The following is a 19,986-nucleotide window of genomic DNA, read 5'->3' on the forward strand; positions in this document are numbered from 1 at the left end:
AAGAAATTTAGCCGGTAAACTGCAGAGGAAGAAAGGAAACAGCACACCATCACTCTGCTCCTAAAATGTCCTAGAAACCCATCCCACATCTTGTATTTAGGGCTCATCATATGTGCCCATAAGAACAATTCAACAAACACTCATTTGCCAATCAAAGCACTTTTGCTTAAGTGTCAATGGGTTAAGGAACCTTTCTCTCTCTCTCTCTCTCTCTCTCTCTCTTTCTCTCTTTCTTTTTTTTTCTTTTTTAGAGACAGAATCTCGCTATGTAGTCCAGGCTGGCCCTGAACTCACTATGTAGCCCACACTGCCCCAGAATTCAAGGTGATTCTTCTGCCTCAGCCTCTAGAGTGCGCCACCATGCCTAGCAAGAATCATTTCTGAGCTAGCTTCACACATCACTCATCTCCAAAGCAGTCAGTCCGACTGAGCATCAGCTGCCGTGCAGGTGGCCCTGGGCGTCCTGCATGTGATCGTGCCTCACTGCAGGGCGAGGGCCACATTGTGACAGCAGTCCCAGCCCTCGCTTCCAGCCAGCCGGTCTCCTCCAGGGCTCCGAGGGTGATGAGGCTGTCACGAGCAGATTGAGTTTGCTGACTCTCAGGTTTGTTGCATGAGGTAGTCTGAGAAAACTTGAGGACTCAGATCAGGTAACAAATGCCTTCTTTAGTGTGAAATTACCCAAAGACCTAAGGGGTTTGGATGAAACTTTTACTCAACTGAGCAATTTTGCTTTCACAGTCTCTTCTTGTGGAGGAGTCTACATTTGTGGCTTGAGCATGCACACAAGCCAGTGAGGATGTCACACGAGAAGCTGCCAGAAAGTTGGCAGAAGTTGTACTCCTTTTTATTTCTCCAGACCACCTGTGATGATTACCAACATTCGGGTGCAAAGGTCTCTCCACAAACGCACGGCTGTGACCATTCAGAAATCAGCATTTGCTAAGCTCTTACTGTGTGCACCAACTCAATCAGTCTCAGTCCATGTCTGCAGACTCACATCTGCACAGGGAAGGGGACCCGTGGGAACCTCACTGCAACACGGGGAGCCATGAAGTCACCCCAGAGGAACCTGGGGGGAGCTTGGACACAGCTGTCTGAGAGGCTTCTGAGAAGGGGAGTCTTGACCCACAGCCCTGAAGAAGCAATGGGCCTATGCTATTGCCCTGAGGCCTGGGTGAACCGCGGAAGGGGCTGTGGGTCCACAGGTAGGAACTTGACAGATTTGGGGCAGGAGAAGAGGACTGGACAAACCAGAGTGGGTAGAGATGAGGTCGAATAGGGCTGTGGGCAGGGTAGTACTGAATCCAGACCAAGAGACTGCATAGGACAGAAGTGGGGGGCTCCACGAGGGTCTGAAGAAGATGGGGTGATGCTGGGAAATCAGTGTGGCTGGAAATGGATTAGAACTCGATGGACTGAGAGGAGAGAGACACAGAGAGACAGAGAGAATGTCCAGATCTTTGTAGCTAAAATCAAGGGTGGGACTGTGGCTAAGTGATGACAGGGAAAGCTAGGAGCTCCAGTGTTTCAGTGTAATGAGCAAGACTCCATATCTGATTAGGTAGGAGCCCTCTTGGGTACTCGGGGCCTGGAACACTGATGGCCGAGGCCAGGGACATGGGGAGCCTCAGAGAAATCAGGTGTTTGAGGGTATCTGCTCAATACACGCAGTCCCACTTCGGCCAGATGATTTGTGAAAATGGCCTCGCCTCTTCTGGTCAGTGCAGTCTGCGGCTACACAACATTGCCGCCAGATGGCGCACACACACCGGAAAGGAAGTGAGGCGGACAGGCGACAGAGGCCAGAAGGGCGGCTGGACAGTAGTAGCGCTCACCAGAGGAAGCCAGACCGAGTGTATGCAGTAGGTTTCAGAGTCCAGGACAGCCCCGCGGCCATGGCCATGGTGGGACAAGGCGACACTGCCACTGGAGGTGTGCACTGAGGACCTGCTGGCCCTGGCCAAGGTCTCCGGATGGTCACCCTGGTTACAGTTTCTGTGTGGGCCCCCCACAGCAGTGGTTGTTAAAGTGCAGCATCTGGGTCTCCTCTGGAGATCCTCGAGGCCCAGGAACCTGCATTTTTACCAAGGGCTGCAGACGACGAGGATGCAGGTGCTCATGGCCCCCCTAAGAAGTAGTCACATCCAGCCCATCCTATTCGGGGTGGAGTGAGGGGTCCCTGGTGGGGGAGATGCTTGCAGTCCTGGCCTGTAAGAGCACTGTCGTCCATTGCTCCCTTGTCTTCCTGTGGGGCGAGCTTAGTGCTTGGGGTTGAGACGACAGGGCCACAGCCGACAGCAGCCTGGACCCGGGTCACCAAAGGAAGCAGGACTTGTGGGAGAGCCACCCAAACATCGCTGGCTTTGCGGAACGACACATGAGCCTTTGCTGCGGCACATCACCGAGGCCTGCTGGGTGGATGCTACCAAGGCCTGGCCTTGCCTGCCTCCACAAACTGCCCTATCATTATCGGAACGGGTGACATGCCACCCGAGGTTGCTTCTCAGGTAAGCGCAAGTGGGTTCCTACACTAGCATATGGCAGAATCTTTTTTTTTTTTTTTTTTTTTAAGAATGAGCTGTATTTAATTTTAAAAAGGGGAAGGGTTGTACCCCACAAATGATATAGTAATGCGGATACACAATCAAATCCCATAGCATGACTGAAGGCATTCACTGTGTTTGATGTCATCACAATGGAAGGCATAAAAGGTGGAGTAAATCTGTGTCGACACGGTCCCGTCTAGTCCATTAGGCAAAATGGTGCAAGAAGTCTTTAAATTAAAAGTGCCCTACCCTTACCTAAATGGCCAGCAGACACGGAGCACACAGTGAGGAAATCACAGAGCTTTCTCCATGTAGCTGTAAACATGTGTTATCGAATGGCACACTGTCAAACACTGGAAGGGGTGCCGCATGGACTTCTCTCTTACAGGTACGAATGCTAGATCCAACTACCTCAACTCAGCAGGAAGTGGGCTCTTCTGCTAGGAAGGGCAACCCTAATTCGCTTTGTCTTGAAATATATACAGATTGTTTGTAGTAGCTACAGCAATGATGTTTTCCTTGGGGTGCCAGGCTGCATGCAGGATTTTCTTGTTGAAATCTAGGCTGTCAACACTTATTTCATCTTTCTTTCACTTGCCGTTGCACAGACTTTGTGTGGCTTCAAAACCGTGCAAGGCTTATTGTTTTCTTGTGATGCTTCTAGGGTTATATCTCGCTTTGTGTTCCTGTCGAACATTCTGAAGAAATTATTGTAAGATCCAGTCATGACAACACTGTCAGATCCACTCCAACGACATTCAAATTTGTTGGATATGCAGTCATTTTCCTGCAGTGAACAAAGTTTACTTCTGAGGTATTCATGCACCTGGTATGTTTCCACAGCCCTGTTTTCCACATTTAAAACCCAAATTTTGACTGACAAATAATCTCTAGTCATCATATAGCAACCACTGTGGCTGAATTTTACATCAGAAATAGAGGAGATGATTTTGGAAAAAAAAGACAGGTTACTGGGGTCTTCAGGTTCTTCAGTTTAGAATGCCTATCACAGAGGACAGATGCCCTCATGTCACAGCCGAATGGTTCCTTTACTGCTGCTGTACACAAATGTGTTACAGCTGTTGGGATGGAATTCTGCGGGTGTGATCACTTCTGTGAGCTCTTTCATATTGACAGGTTTGATATCCACAGTATTAAAACTCCTGTCTGTAATTTCCAGGTGCCAAAGGTTAACCCACAAATCATCTGCAGATAAGTAAGTTTCATAATCACTATTGATAGAACTGGAGCTGATGTGGTACAAATGAGCATTGGCGAATATTCTTCGAGGACTGGCCTCTACCATTAGGTCCATGAGCCTGAAGACTGGCACTCGTAGTGTAGTTAGTGACTGTAATGGGATCTCTATACCTTCCACCCTCTTTTTTCAAGCTATACCCTTCTGGTCTTTTGTCCCTTTTACTGATTTTCCATAATTTTATTGTTTTATCATTGGTAGACAATAAAAACTGAGCAGCATTTTTCTGGGGTAATCATCTAATTTTGTTGATCTTTTCTTCTATTTCTAAACTTTTCAAGTAGTCAAATTCTGGTTCATGCCTCTGGAAGGTTCTGTAAACATTATATTCTCCTCTGCTATGAGACTGGATTTTGTTCTGCTGCTCCTGTTGCAAGATAACAACTCTACCACCTTTATCTCCTGTTGCTAGTAATTCTCCAGAATGATTAAATTCTACTGTAGAGGGGCCAGGGATTTAGCTCAGTGGTTCCGCTGCCTGCCTCGCAAGCACAAGGTCCCAAGTTCGATCCCCGGGACCAAAAAAAAAAAAAAAATTCTACTGTAGAAATTATATCTGCTTCTGCTACATCACCATCTACTGCTCCTTTCACCTGAGAAAAACACTACTGAATATCATTCCCTCCTCCAGCTCCTCACATGGCAGAATCCTAACCGAGATGATAAATACAAGGCATCCTAGACCTGGGCAAGCACTGAGGAGATATAAGGAAGGGTCAGACGCTGTCCCTATGACTGGGTCCCAGGCAGGGTGACCCTGCAGGTCTGTGATGGGGCACCTGTAATGTGACCTGCGATGTGACCACCCCAGCTTCCACCGAGGGAGGAGAATCACACTGAGGATCTCTAATTTTCCTCCAAAGCCCCCTCTACCCTGGGATAGGGTTGGAATGGGTGTCTCCTGGGGCAAGGCACCTGCTCAGCACAGCCAGGACCATAGGGGAGAAGCCCAAGAAAACCAAACCAAAGCAACACAAATGAGTCTGAAGGTGAGGCCAGACCTGCTCAGAGGAGCTCCTGAAGATGCACGCCCGAGGCTGAGCTGCCACCCGGAGGCCAGGGGCCCTGCTTCTCTCCCTCTCCTCCTGCTGTAGTGATCCCGGGGTGGAGCTTCCTGGTGACCATGGCTTCAGGGCCAGGCAGGCGCTAGGCCAAGGGCGGTGTGGACCCTTCCTCCCGAGAGCCAGCTGCTTGGCTCCCTTAAGGGATGGCCTGAGAGGGCCCAGCCTCAGACTTGGGCTGAACCACCAACACTGAAGCAATGGCTGGAGTTGCTCAGGATGTCCAGCTGGGTGAGAACACAAGCAAATCTGCCAGCTGTCTGAGTACAGTCTGTCCTTCTGGTTACCGAGGCTGCACTGGCTGAGCCCTCTGTGGCCACACAGCACCCTCTGAAGCTGCCCCACCCTAGCCATGGGTGCAGTCCTCGCCAAGGATGAGAAAGGAATCTCCCTTCACATGTCCCCATTAAATGCAGCTTCAGCTCAGTCTCATTCAGTGGGTACCTTGCAACTTTGGGCTATGGCTATGTGATTCTTTTAAAGTGGAGTAGGGATGGGAGGCAGGTTTTAAGTGCCAATCCAACCCATGGAAGCAGTGGCTGAATGCCAGAGAAGAGTGGCCTGAGGCCATGTTGAGTGCCATGGGAATATAGCATGGATGTTCACCTGGGCCAGGGATGAGGGAGTGAGGACAGATGCCACCCCAGGGTCAGGTCGCTCTGCTGCAAGGAGAACGGGCACTGTGGACTTGAGGTGTCTGTGCCCCAACAAGCAGTTCAGCAACATGATGGCCTTGACATTTTCCAAGTCTGCATGGTGAGGCCACTGCTTGCCAAGGTACAGTTCTGGGTCCCAAGGAAATGTGGTCCAAGGAGTAAAAGGATGCATCCAAAAAAGCATATACCATCTGTTGCTTGACAGACTGCACCAATAAGGTCCCAACCACTCTAGCTAGGGAGTCACCCTTGCTATTCACTGACAAGTCACAGGCTGCACAAGGCCACAGGGCTCCGATTCACAGCTGGCCTAGCCCCACCCTAACTGGCACCTGCTCAGTTGTGTATGTGGTGTGGGGATTGGACCCAGGTCCCTGTGTTCACTAAGCAGGCTCTCTGCTGCTGAGCTGCACCCACAGCCCACACGTGCCTGCTTTGTACATGAACCTGGGTAAGGCCAGGTCTTGCTCTGGACCCAAGGCCAGGCTGTGCCTGGAGGCCCCTGCTGTTGGCATCCTCTTAGGACAACACTTGCTGCCTGCTCCCAAAGTCCCCCCTGGTCCAGTCCTGGGCTCTGTTGTTCACTCTCTCAGGCAGGGTGTTCTACCCCAAGGCAGCTTCTTGCTTCACAACCTGCGTTTTTCATTGAAGAGCTTTCTGTGTGAAAGCAGGACAAGTTTCGAGCTGGCATGGATGGAGAGAATGCTGGCTTTTGAGAAGCATTTGGAGCGCTCCACGGCCCCAGAGTGCGTGCCGTCCCTCCTCCCACTGCGCTGCCTAAGTGGTCTCCATAGCTGCATTCACCATGCAGCCCGGCTCTCAGGCCCTCGCTGCGGAAACCAGAAAGAAGAGGTTTTTCCTGGGCCTCTCAGCAGCTTTTGTGCTCGTCTCTCCGTCCTCTGAACATTTCTCTAGCACTCATTACCACCCGCTGGAGCTCGGAAAAGGGGCTTCACAGCTGAAGGAAGGTGCTTAAGCCACAAGAGTTTCAGAACAAAGGATCTGGCTGTTCTGAAGATGTTTAATTCTCTCTGAGAGCCACAAAGTGCCCTGAGTAACTGGATTAGCATTTCCCGAGAGGCTGCAGGGTTACAGCTCTTCTCTCCGAGGCTCCGTAAGTGCAGGAGAGTGAGGTGGGGCTTTCGAGTAAGGCTCCGAGAGAAGCTCACCTCCTCCATCACTCAGGCTCACGGCCCAGGTTTACTCCTGCAGCAAACCCACTGCTGCTTCTCAGGCCTGACCAGTAACGAGAGGAAGCAGGGTGGACACTGCCGACGACCAGGTACAGGTGAGCAAGGCTTCTCACACTGTGAGGTGGTGATGTGACCTCCCGGAGCCAGGGCCACTCACCTGTGAGCCCAGCAACAGCTTCAGCCAGCTTCAAAGCCTCATGGTTATCTTTTTCTGCTGTATACTGGGGCTGTATACTGTTCCTTTCCCCAGAATGCTGCTGCTCTCTGGAGTGCAGGGGTGGAGGGTCAGGAGTCTGATGCACAGCCATTCCTGTTACTTGGTCTCCCTTGGCCTGGGGGCAGTGATGGGGACTGCTCCAGGGGCTGGGTCTTCCCTGTCCTCGCCTCCTGAAGGCAGGGCCACAGGGCCCTCCTCAGGTGACCGGAGATAGAAAATCCTCTCAGAAGCACACCTTCCCCCAGCCATTCTCCTGCTGAGGCTCCGTGCACCTCTGGCCAGCCGGTCTCCCTCCCCCACGCATTGGAGGTTCATGGAGGGAGGCACAGGGCCCACTTGGCACATGGCACCTTCCACTCAGAAAAGTCCCCATGAAGAGAACCTCTTGGCTACTGAGTTTCCTTCCAGAACTTCTTGTCCGCCATATATGCCTGACCCAGGGCAGCACTTTTATCTGATGACAGAACTACTTCTCCTGTCAAAGAACCCCACACTTGGCAAGGTCTTTCTTCTCTAAAACTAACAGGCATAAGGAAAGCACCTCTGGCCCTGGCTCATGGTGTCCCCAGTTTCTAATTACCCAAGTCCCAGTTATTTTCCATGGCTCTATTTCTATGGCAATACCAGAAAATATTATTATTTTCATAATTATATTACAACTGGTTCTTGGCCCATTAGAAACATCTGGTAGAAGTTAACCAATGTGCGCTTTTACAAGGCCAGCGTTCCAAGTGCCGCCCTGTCCTGCCTTGCACGGGTGCTGGCTCTGGGAGTGGCTCTGGGCGGTGGTCCCCAGCCTACCTGTGAGGCAGATGCCCTTGGTGCTGTTGCACAGGTCCACCATCACACGGATCTGTGGAGAGAAGGAGGTCAGCAGCAGCCCTGCACCCGCCCTGTCCAGAGAGTGACTGCAAGGATCACCTAGTGCCTTCCGGAGAACATGCAAAATCTGCAGGAGACAGTTAAACCGAAAAGAACCCTCACAACCGCTAAGGATGTTTGAAAGAAGGGCTCATCTATCACCACTGTCAGCAGAATCTCCTTGATTTCTGTCAACTTTTGAGAACACAGAGGATGGGGAGGGAATCATAGCCCTGATTGTTGGGGTAGCAGGCACAGTGGCCAGGAGCAAGCACTTGCTGGCTGGGTGGGCACGGCTGAGGGGTTTAAGGTCTTGACATTCTGCTTTCCTCTTCTGAGGATGCAAACACTACAGCGCCTCCCACAAGGGCTGAGGTGGCTCGGTCCCTGGCGTGCGGAAAGAGACCCATGACAGCAGTGATTCTCCTGCCCCGTAGGCCCTGCCTGCTCACCAGTGGGTACCTACCCGTCACGGAAATGGGGCAAGGCGGGAAGGGAGCCCACAAGATTTACTAGATCCTTTATTCAAAGCCTGCAAAATGCCCACTGATTACTCTTTAAATGAAACTATTCTTTAGAAGAACATGCTCTGATGGAGGGAAAGTGACTGTGTTTTCTCTCAGCTTATCCCATCAGCTCCACGCCAGTTCCCACTCCCCGAAAGGCTCTCTGGAGCCAAGCTTGACCTGTTCCCTCTGTGGGCTGATCTCTAAGATCTAAGGTCTGAAAGAGTGCATAAGATAAATGATAAAACCAAAACACAGAGCAGCATATTTCTTTTCTGTAAAACAGTGGTGCACACACAAATGCTTCTATTTCCTTTTCTCTTGCTGATTTTAAAATGCTCTCTTTGTCTTGGCTTTCAGGAATACTTTTGGAGACAGAACCAAAAATCTTCAAGTGAGGGGAATGGAGGACAAGGTTGGAAGACAGCAGGACTAAGTGTGCTATGTCCTTTATTTTATTAAAAAATTTCACTGATTGCTCTTTAAATGAAATGAAACTATTTTTTAGAAGAACATGTTCTGAGTTGAGGTGAAAAGCGATTTTGTGTTTATCTAAATTTATTCCGTTGGCGAGGCGGTCCATAGGAAAGGTTGTCCTGTACTTGCTCTGTCGGGTTAGCCAACAGGTGTTGTCGACTTCTTTAGGAACTTACTGTGAGCTGTATCATAGGTACCACACACTTATGTGTGTGTGAGGAGTTTAAAGGTGGGTAACATAAGAAACACACACAGGTCCCTCTGTACCCCATGGTCTACAGGCACAGATTCAATCAACTGCAGGCAGAAAGAAAGGGCATCTGTCCTCAACGTGCACAGTTTCTTCTTGCCACCATCCTCTAAACATGGCAGTGTGACAGCGGAACGCAGCACTGACACCATGTGAGGTGTCACAAGTCCTCAGGCTGACTTAGTGTGCAGGAGGATGCACATAGGTTGTATGCAAATACGACAGCTTTCATACAAGAGACCCAAGCATCTCAGGCTCTGGTACCTGAGGAGGCCCAGAAGCAGTTCTCCCTGGGTACTGAGGATGGTGTGGCCCACGCTGGGCGAAGAGCTTGAACTCGCCAGCGTCCAGGCAGCATCCCAGTGCCCTCCCCCACCTACGCTGATCTCCCCCAGCCAAGAAAGCTGAGGCTGGGAGACCCCATGCAGCCTCCAGGCAGAGCGAGGCTCAGCCCCAGGCACCTGGATTCTGGGCCTCTGTCCTCTCTGTTATGGCTCTGATGATTATCTTACTGTAGCCAGAAAGGAAAAAATCTAATTCATCATTTTTAGTATTTTCATAAATGAGCGTAATCAGTGCAATATGGACACAATTTATTATCTTAAAGAATGTCTAATTGCCCATTGAGAGGACTAGGAAAGATTTCACAATGCTTCATTTGTTGCCTAGGGGAGAACGGCAGGAGGGTTAATGTGCAGGAAGAAGCATCAATAGGGAAAATCAGCTTTCTCTTTGACACTTATCACTGTGGTCTGGGACAGGAACAGATAAAAACTGAAGGAGATTTCTTTTCCTAACCTTTGGGCTCCATTCAGATGCCATCATTTTAGATATTTATCACGAAGTTATTTTAATCTTCATTTAGAAATACTTTCGAACTGACAGGCTATATAGAAGATTGCATCAAAGTGAAACATATGTTAGGAAAACACGTGGCCATGAAAAGTCTAGAAATTGTTTTCCTGTTTGGATGAAGTCAGGCATGAAGACACATGCCTATCATTGTAGCACTCAGGAGGCTGAAGCAGGAGGACTGTGACGAGGAGGCCAGCCTGGGTTACATAGCGAGACCATGTCTCAAAAAAACCAGAACAAAAAACATTTCATTTGGATGAAGCTAAAATATTCAAAATTGAAAGGCACAAAACTAGATTGTCAAATTGAGGAGATACAATCTTCACTCAGGGTGTGAAGCCACTGTCCCGAGGGTGTGGGCAGGATCTATCCAGGACGCAGCCCTGCCCCTTCAGAGGGCCACTCCACCGCCCTCCCCTGTCATTGAGGGCCCTGGTGGGTCCCTGGGTTTTCCCTGAGGGCCACCCCTAGGCTTCAAGTCAGGCTTTCCCTGCTCCCAGCTCCAGGAGCGGGCGACCCCTCTCTCACTCCTGACTTTTCGCCTTAGTACCATGCACTTACTGGTATCTGGCCGCAGCTTGCTCATGTGAGTCCCACTCCCCACGGGGAGGACTGCCTTGGATGGATGGACAGTGGCCCCTGACGTTGGTCTCTGACATGAAAACCTGGTGGTGCTGGCCAGAGCGTGGGGCACGGGACAGAAAGGGTTCAATGTGGTGGTGGGAAGTCCCTCTCGACTCAGCTGCTTCCACGCGGAAGACATGTTTTGTGGGAACTGTCACCTCGAGAATAAAGTAGAGGATGTACCCAGAAAGCCCAGGCTTAGTGTCTCCTGGCCACGGGGTCGCTGAGGATGTGGCCATCTCCCCAGAAAAACACAATGTCCCTCCCCCTGCCATTTTATCTCCTAGGTGAGACCAGGGCAGCAGTGGACAGCGACATGTCCCACTGTGAGGAGCTTGACAACACCCAGGGAGCAAGGTTTCCCTGAACTTCTCTTGGCCTCCTAGTCCCTGTCCTTTCTCCCTGCAGTGAATGCCCCAGAAACTAGATTTTCTCTCCCCTCAGACTGGTCACAGAACTCTTTTTCCTCAAAGCAGACCAGAAAGTCCAAAAATATTGCTCTAATTTTCCCTGTCCTTCTGTCTTGGAGTTGGCCATAAGTAAATTCTCTATCTTGTCTGAGAATGGATCGTAAGATTCTCATTTCAGAAGGGCCCTGCCTATTCCTGGCTACACAGAGAGGCCAAGAAGAACTCGAGCATCCGGGGCTTGTGGGGTGCCCCTCAGTCTGGCAGCATTAGACCACACCCATGTTGTCCAGTCACACTCCTGTTTGGCCACCAATGCATACAAGTGGGTAGACACCCTGGGCCTGTAAAACAATAATCAAGTAAATTTCCTAGGCCTTTCTCTGCTATTGCCCTGACTCTTTATGCCAGGCAGGAAGGAACCATGCCTCTTTTCACCCCTACCCCAAAGGGGTCCTGCACGTGGCCTGAGCAGACCCCTGTGTTCTCTCTGAAGAGAACGGCATCACTGGGTTAGCAGAATCCATGGGGATCCTGGGGAAGGAAGGGGCCTCAGGAGAAGAATAATAGACTTCCTGCTAACCTGGCATCAGATGACTTGAGCTGGCTGTTGTTCAAACTACCTAGAGATGGGATACAATGGGCTGTGCCTACCAGCAAAACAACACCATGAGTTAGGAATCTCCCTTACAGGAAGAGCATAGCAAGATCTCTGGACAAGAAGGCTTTGCAGCACTGAGGCAAAACAGGCACAGGACCTCAACATCTGCCCACAAGGGGCTTGTTCTGAAAGTTAAAAAAGATGAGGTAGATGCACATGTACTTCGTGGAAAGAGCCACAACGTGCTGTGAAGTGATAAAAGCATAATGCAGTTCAAGCCAGACAACAAAACAGAACTTTTTGCTTGAAAATGAAAAACTAGAAACGTTTGAATTAGTACAGAGAAAAGGTTAGAGGGTCAAAACCACTGACAGACTGCTTTCTCCCCCACAGACCGAGGCTGCTGCTTGGCTTTTGGCTCATTTTTCTTTTTTAAAGAGGAAAGGTAAAAATAATATGGAACGCTTCTGGAATCTGCGTGTCATCCTTGAGCAGGGTCCATGCTAATCTTCTCGGTATCGTTCCAGTTTTAGTACATGTGCTGCCGAGGTGAGCACTGGGTTTTGTCTTAGTAGCACTTATTTATCCAATCTTGTCTTCTTTATGTGTATTTATTTATATAGTTAAAAGAGATTTTTTCAATGTTTCATTTATACAGTATTAAGAGATATGTTGAAATGATGGGTGATTTGTTTTACTTTGCTATGTTTTGAGGGAGGAAGAGAGAAAGGATGAGAGAGAACAAAGCCCAGTAGTGTGAGAGGATTTTTTTTTTTTTACTTACATTCTTTTATTGGTACATTTTAGGTATACAATACATTTACATTTCTCATTGGGAATTGTACCTGTACATGATGCATCTCGGTTCTTATCTTTTCCCCATTCCCTGCCCTCCTTTCACCCCACCCTTCCCTCTTTACAAGGACTTTATTTCCATTTTTTCCGTTTCTCATCATTTTTCCTTTCCCTTCTTTCCTTTCCCCTGCCCCTCCCACTACCCCTACCCCTTTGGACCTTTTCTTCCTATTTTGCATTATCGATTAATCATTCTAATCATTGGTACATTTTAGGTATACAGTATAATGACATTCATCATTGGGAATTTGCACCTTTACATAGTCTCTCTTGGTTCTTATTTTTCCCCCTTCCCCTGCCCTCCCTTCAACCCCTCCGTCCCTCCCTATTTACAAAGACTTTGTTTTCTTTTCTTCCTTTTCTCATATTAATTCCATTCCCTTCTTTCCTTTCCCCTACCCTCCCACTTCCCCTTCCCCTTTTTTTCCTATTTCGCATTATCTATTATACCTTTTAGTCCTTATTTACACATTCAGTTACTCACACTAGAGAAACTATTTGGTATTTATACATGTGTGTCCTATTTATTTCACTTAAGAGTATCGCCTCAGTGTGCATCCATTTAGCTATAAATGTCTCTAATTTCTCATTTTTTATGGCTGAGTAGTACTCCATTTTATAAAAAACCCCCATATTTTCTTTATCTAGTCTCCAGTTGATGGGCATTTGGGCTGTGTCCAGGTTTTATCTATTACAAATTGTGCTGCTGTGAACATGGGTGCACATATATCACTGTGGTATGATTCTTTTAATTGTTTGGGGAAGATCCCCAGCAGGGGAATAGCGGGGTCAAATGGGACCTCTAGTCCTAGTTCTTTAAGGTATCTCCATACTGATTTCCACAGTGGTTGCACCAGTCTACACTCCCTCCAGCAGTGGAGCAGGGTTCCTCTTTCCCCACAGCCCTGCTAGCATTTGTTATTGGTTGATTTCATGATAGCAGCCATTCTTTCTGGAGTGAGGTGGAATCCCAGCGTTGTTTTCATTTGCATCTCTCGAATGACCAGTGCTGTTGAACATTTTTTTCATGTATTTATTTGCTATTTCTACTTCTTTATTTGAGAAATGTCTGTTCATTTCAGATGCCCATTTTCGGATTGGGTCTTTAAATTTGGGAGGTCTGATCTTTTTAAGATCTTCATAGATTTGAGATAGTAGATCTTTGTCTGAGGAAAGCAGGTGAAGATTTTTCCCCACATTGTGGGTTGTCTCTTCACACTGCTGGTGGTTTCTCTTGCTGTGCAGAAGCTTTTTAATAAGAGAAGAGATCCCACTTGTTGATTGTTTGTGCTAGTTCACGGGCAACTGAGGTTTTGTTCATAAAATCTTTTCCTACACCAATGTCTTCAAGAGTTCTACCTAACCTCTGTTCCAGCCAGTTCAGTGTTTCTATTTTAATATTTAGATCTTTGATCCATTTTGATTTTAGTTTAGTGCATGGCAAGAGATATAGGTCTAGTTTTAATCTTTGGCAAATTGAAACCCAATTTTTCCAGGACCATTTATTAAAGAGGCTATCTTTCTTCCAGTGAGGGTGTTTGGCTCCTTTATCAAAGATGAGATGGCTGAGTGTGTCTGGAGTTGTTTCTGCATCTTCTAATCTATTCCACTGGTCCTCAGGTCTGTTTCTTTGCCAGTACCATGCTGTTTTTATCACAGTAGCTTTGTAGTATAGTTTCAAGTTGGGGATTGTGATACCCCCTGCCATGTCTCTGTTACCTAGAATTGCTTTTGCTATTCTGGGTCTCTTCTTGTTCCAAATGAATTTTTGGATTGTTTTCTCAAGGTCCATGAAGTATCCTGCTGGGATCTGAATTGGAATTGCATTAAATCTATATAGCAGTTTTGGAAGTATGGCCATTTTCACTATATTAATCCTTCCTACCCAGGAGCAGGAGATGTCTGTCCATTTTCTGATATCATCTTCAATCTCTCTTTTCAGAGTGCCATAGTTTTCAGAGAAGAGGTCTTTGATTTCTTTTGTTAGGTTGATTCCTAGGTATTTCAGTTTTTTGGATGCTATTGTGAAAGGAATTATTTGCCCTATTTCTGTCTCAGTGAGTCTGTCATTGGTGTAGAGGAAAGCTATTGATTTTTGTGTGTTGACCTTGTAACCATCTACTTGACTGAATTTGGTTATTAAGTCTAGAAGACTTTTGGTGGAGTTCTTGGGGTCTTCTATATAGAGTATCATGTCATCTGCAAATAATGACAATTTGACTTCTTCATTTCCTATCTTTATTCATTTTATTTCTTTCTCTTGTCTAATTGCTGTGGCTAATGTTTCCAGAACTATATTGAACAAGAGTGGTGATAGTGGACATCCTTGTCTTGTTCCTGATTTGAGTGTGAAGTATTTCAGTTTTTGACCATTTAGTATGATACTGGCTGTTGGTTTTTCATAGATGGCTTCTATCAGTTTGAGGTAGAGACCATCTATTCCAATTTTTTGTAGGGTTTTTATCATAAATGCATGTTGGATTTTGTCAAATGCTTTTTCTGTGTTTATGGAGATAATCATATGGTTTTTGTCCTTGTCTCTATTGATATAGTGTATTACATTGATTGATTTGTGTATGTTGAACCATCCCTGCATCCCTGGGATGAATCCCACTTGGTCAGGGTGTATGATCTTCTTGATGATCTTCTGCATTCTATTTGCCAGTATCTTATTAAGGATTTTTGCATCTATGTTCATTAGTGAGATGGGCCTATAGTTCTCCTTTTTGATTGGGTCTTTCTCTGCTTTGGGGATCAAGGTGATGCTTGCTTCCAGGAATGAATTTGGGAGTATTGCTTCCCTTTCAATTTCATTGAAGAGTTTAAACAGTAGTGGCAGCAGTTCCTCTCTAAATGTCTTATAGAACTCAGCAGTGAAGCCATCAGGGCCTGGGCTTTTCTTAGTTGATAAGTTTTTTATACATTTTCAATTTCATTGATTGATATTGGGTTGTTTAGAACTTTTAGGTCTTCTTTGTTCAACTTTGGTAATTCATATGTATCTAGGAATCTGTCCATGTCTTCTGTGTTGTCCATCTTATTGGCAAATAGGTTCTGGAAGTAGGTATTGATGATCCTCTGGATTTCTGCTGGGTCTGTTCTAATTTCACCCTTTTCATTCCTAATTGCATGGATTTGGGCCTTTTCTTTCCTTTTTCTGATAAGTTTGGCTAAGGGTTTGTCAATTTTGTTGAATCTTTCGAAGAACCAACTCTTGGCTTCATTGATTTTTTTGTATCATTCTCTTAGTCTCCATTGCATTGATTTCTCTTCTGATCTTTATAATTTCCTCCCTTGTATGAGCTTTGGGTTTGTCCTGCTCTTCTTTTTCTAGAAGCTTGAGGTTCAGCATCAAGTTGTTTAATTGGGCTCATTCTGTTTTCCTAATATGTGTATTCAGTGCTATGAATTTCCCTTGTAAGACTGCTTTCATTGTGTCCCATAGATTCCAATATGTTGTGCTGTCATTGTGATTTAATTGAAGGAACTGTCTGATTTCTTCTTTAATTTCCTCTGTGACCCATTGCTTGTTCAGAAGTGTGTTGTTCAATTTCCACGTGTTTATGAAATTTTTTGAGTTTCTTTTGCTATGGATCTCCAATTTCATCGCACTATGGTCTGATAATATACAGGGGATAACTTCAATTCGTTTGCACTTACTTAAACATGTTCTGTGTGTGAGTATGTGGTCTATTTTGGAGAATGACCCATGTGCATCTGAGAAGAATGTGTATTCTGATTTTGTGGGGTGGAAGACTCTGTAAACATCTGTTAAATTCATTTGTTCAAGAGTTCGACTGTGTTCTAGTATTTCATTACTTATTTTTTGCCTAGTTGATCTATCTATTTGTGACAGTGGGGTATTGAGTTCCTCCACTACAATTGTATTAGGGCATATATCACTTTTCATGTCCGTTAGTATTTGTTTTATATAGTTGGGCACATTAGCGTTTGATGCATAGATATTTATGGTTGTCATCTCTTCCTATTGGATTCTGCCCTTAACAAGAATGTAGTGTCCTTCTTTGTCTCTCTTAATCAGTGTTGGTTTGAAGTCTACTTGATCTGCCAAGAGGACAGCTACTCCTGCTTTTTTTCAGGTTCCCATCACATGGAGTATTGTTTTCCACCCTTTAACTTTCAGTCTATGAGTTTTCTTTTGAATTAAGTGTGTTTCTTGTATGCAGCATATTGTTGGATTTTGCTTCTTGACCCATTCTGCCAGTCTACTTCTTTTGATTGGTGAATTGAGACCATTAACATTGATGGTTATAACTGAAACATATTGACTTATCATTGTCATAACTTTTTCTTTTTGTTGGGTTCTCCCCCTTTACATTTACTTTCTTGTTGCACCAGATTGGTTCATTTTGCTTTGTTTCCTGGGGTTGAGATCCTCAATATCTATTCCTAGGATATTGTGTAAAAGTTTTTGGAGTGCTGGTTTGGTATTCATGAAGTTCCTAAGGTGCTCTTTGTCATGAAAGTATCTTATTTCTCCATCAATTTTGAAAGATAGTTTTGCAGGGTACATCAATCTGGGTTGAAGGCTGTTTTCTTTTAAGGGTTGGAATATGTCACTCCAAGCTCTTCTTGCCTTGATAGTTTGTGTTGAGAAGTCTGCTGTGATTCAGATGGGCTTTCCTTTGTATGTGATTTGTTTCTTTTCTTTATCTGCTTGTAGAACTTTGTTCTTCTGTTGAGTTTCTGGAATCTTAACAATTATATGCCTATGTGTAGATTTTTTTTGATCAAGGCTATTTGGAGTCCTATATGCCTCACTTTTGTGTATGTCAAGTTCTTTTCTCCTGCTTGGGAAGTTTTCTGCCATTACTTCTGTGAAGAGTTTTTTTTATGTCATCTCCACTCTCTCCTGTTTCTTCTTTGACTCCAATCAGTCTTATGTTATTCTTCTTTGCATGGTCTAGCAATTACTGGATTGATTTCTTGTGTTCCCTTACAATTTTGAAGGAATTTTTCTTTTCCTGGTCACTAATTGCAATCTTATCTTCTACATCTGAAATTCTGTCCTCACATTGGCTCATTCTTTCAGTGGAGTTTTTCATCTCCTGGAAATCTATTTGCATCTGCTTTATGGATTGCATTTGTTTCCTATGTTGGGATTCCATCATGTTCCTCAGCTCCTCTCTGGATTTATTAATCATGTCTTGCACTATGAGCACAATCTCTGCTGTTATTTGAGAAATTATTTCTGATTTCATTTTTTCCAGATCCTCTTTTGTTGCCAGTTCAGTGGGTCCAGGTGGTTGAATATCAGAGTGCTCCATCTCATTTCCCTTTGGGGTTGCTCTAGGTGATCTGGAAGTCTGTTTTTGAGACTTATTTACATGTCTTCTCATTTCAACCTGGGGGGGTTGCTGTTGGCGCCTGCGTGGCGCATCTCCTCTGAGCTGGGAGAGGTGGGACAGCAGTTCAGAAGCCCCTACCTCTCGGCTGCGAGTGGCAGGACAACAGATGGTGGCCAGGAAGTCGAGAGGATGGTTAATAACTCAGCCTTCCTGAGACCCCCAACACCGTGCCCTTCCCATTGCCCCCAGTGCTTGAAGTGATTTGGAAAAATCTCTGTTTCTATACAAATAAAGAGAATAAGCTGCAACAGTTGACTCGTCCAGTGGTGGTCAAGTTGCTCATAAGCCTTAGACTATTCTTCTCAAATAAACTGCCAAACCCCAAAGTATCAAGTAAATGAAAGTGGAGCCACCCTGGCCCGAGTTACTCATCTGTAAATGAGAAGTTCGGGCAGCACAGATGGTTTTCACACTGCTGTGAAGTGCATTTGAGGCCTGAGGCCTGGGGAGGGGGGCAGCCTGGAGAGTAGGCAGAGCTGGCCAGGTCACCTCCATGCCTGGCAGAGCTACTTACTAAGCTTTCTCCTGCAGCTTAGCCTATGCAACTGCAATGTGTGAATTTTACTCAAAATGCAGTTTTTGCCTTAGCTTTGTATATGAGTAGAACATTAGAGTTTTACAAATAAAGATGTAATAGAAAATGTGTCAGTTCCTGTGCGAAACAGGGAAGTTTAATGGTACTGTCTGCCTCCTCAGAATAGAGCTAAGCGTGGCGACGGCCTTCCCCAAGTGGCTGGTTGATCGCTGCCCTTTTGAAATCCCTTCCTGGCACCTTTTCCTCTCAGGATTAATTCAGGGAGAAGTAAGGAAGCAAATCTGCCACCCTCACCCGAGGATCTAGCTGTGTGTTGCTGAAAGCATAGATCGGGCCAAATTCCCCAAGCGTGGCCTCCAGTGCTAACTGGAACACTGTGTAAATGAGAAGTCACCTTCCAGATCCGACCTATTCTGTAACTTAAATCTCAGGTGTGTTAGACAATCAAGAATACTCTTCAGGATGCACCTTAATTATGTAAATCGATGTTGTTAAGTGCATGAAATAGTCCTGCTAGACAAGCTCCAGACCTGATAACCAGGCATGGCCCTCGCATCCTTGCACTGCAGACCCAGGGCTACGGGGGTGACCCACCTGCTTGTCCCTGGAGGTTTGGACCACAGATTCTAGAAAAATCCCTCCAGGGAGTGTGAAGCTAAAGCCACCCACCTCAGACTCATCCCCCGGAAGAGCAGGAATTTGCATCATGGTTATGATGTGGTGAAGACAGTCCACAAACCCCAAGGCCAATGTGAAGTTTGTCTTTGTTTTAAAAAAGCAGTTTAGACATCCAAGGCCACTCACTGGTGGGCATCTAACCAAAACTTACTCTTTCTGGTTTCCTCTCCCTCAACTTCAAAATGAAAGAAAAACAAAACAGACACAAAGTAATTTTTTGTCCTTATTACCAAGATTCAATGAACTCAAGCCAGTCGGCTTTACCAGTGTTTGCCTTAAAAAATGATGTGACTGCCAGTCACGAACAAGGTCAAGATATTCTTCCTCATGCTGTATAAACTGCAGTAATTGCTGTAAAATTGAGACTTTGTGCCATTTGGGCTGAGGTCCCTTAGTTTGTGTGTGAACCATTTTTATGTGGAAAATGCACTGTTGAATTTCCAGTGTGGCCTGCTTTGAACCCTGGCACCTTGAATGGAGATGCTCTGAAGCTCCAGTGAAATTCAAGGTCTGACCTGCCAGGGCCCTGCTGGACCTACGCTGTGGGGCTGCCTGGCCCTCCGTGTTCCCCTGGGTTCTCATACAGGCTCTTCCGGGTAGGGACCGCTCCATCCTGACTGTCCCCTTCACTCACCCACTGCCTCTCCCAGTGCTAGGTGTTGAGCATGTGCTGGGCACTCAGTAAATACTCTGACATTGGTAACGCACCTCCCCCAGCAGGGGACTGTGTTTCTCAGCCAGTAGGACTGCTTTTCTCTGACTGGCAATAACATTGTTCATAGTGTTAGGGCTCAGAAACCACAACCCTGAATCTGGGGTGCTGTAGTATGCAGCATATTTCTGGATTAAAAGCATTGGGAAGAGCTTAGAAGCTGCCTCAGAGGCAGAGGCAGCTTCTAGCCTCTTGCATGCCACTCCTGCCCCCAAGCTCGGGAGGGCTTTCTGTGGGGTTCACTCACCTCTCTGAGGATGCTCCTTCCTAAAGAAGTGTGGTTGTCTTAAACTCCCTCCTTAGGAATCTCGTTAAATCTCCA

General features: G+C 46.3%; 1 protein-coding gene, 1 non-coding gene and 1 pseudogene across 2 annotated transcripts in view; all 3 read right to left on the reverse strand.

Annotated features, from left to right (window-relative positions):
- Gldn (gliomedin) overlaps positions 1–19,986 on the reverse strand; it is a 59,929-nt gene that overhangs the window by 20,221 nt on the left and 19,722 nt on the right. The window contains exon 2 of the mRNA XM_004835412.3: positions 7,736–7,787. Coding sequence (XP_004835469.2) covers positions 7,736–7,787 — 52 coding nt within the window. The remainder of the gene's footprint in view (positions 1–7,735; positions 7,788–19,986) is intronic.
- LOC147830538 (serine/threonine-protein phosphatase 2A 55 kDa regulatory subunit B alpha isoform pseudogene) lies at positions 2–7,721 on the reverse strand (annotated as a pseudogene).
- Positions 11,966–12,072, reverse strand: LOC147830539 (U6 spliceosomal RNA). Its single transcript, XR_015439423.1, has one exon. It is a non-coding gene; the product is annotated as a U6 spliceosomal RNA (small nuclear RNA).

This window comes from Heterocephalus glaber, unplaced genomic scaffold, assembly GCF_053883595.1.
Source record: "Heterocephalus glaber isolate CG9 unplaced genomic scaffold, H.glaber_assembly_v1.0 deba00000122, whole genome shotgun sequence".
NCBI lineage: Eukaryota > Metazoa > Chordata > Mammalia > Rodentia > Bathyergidae > Heterocephalus > Heterocephalus glaber.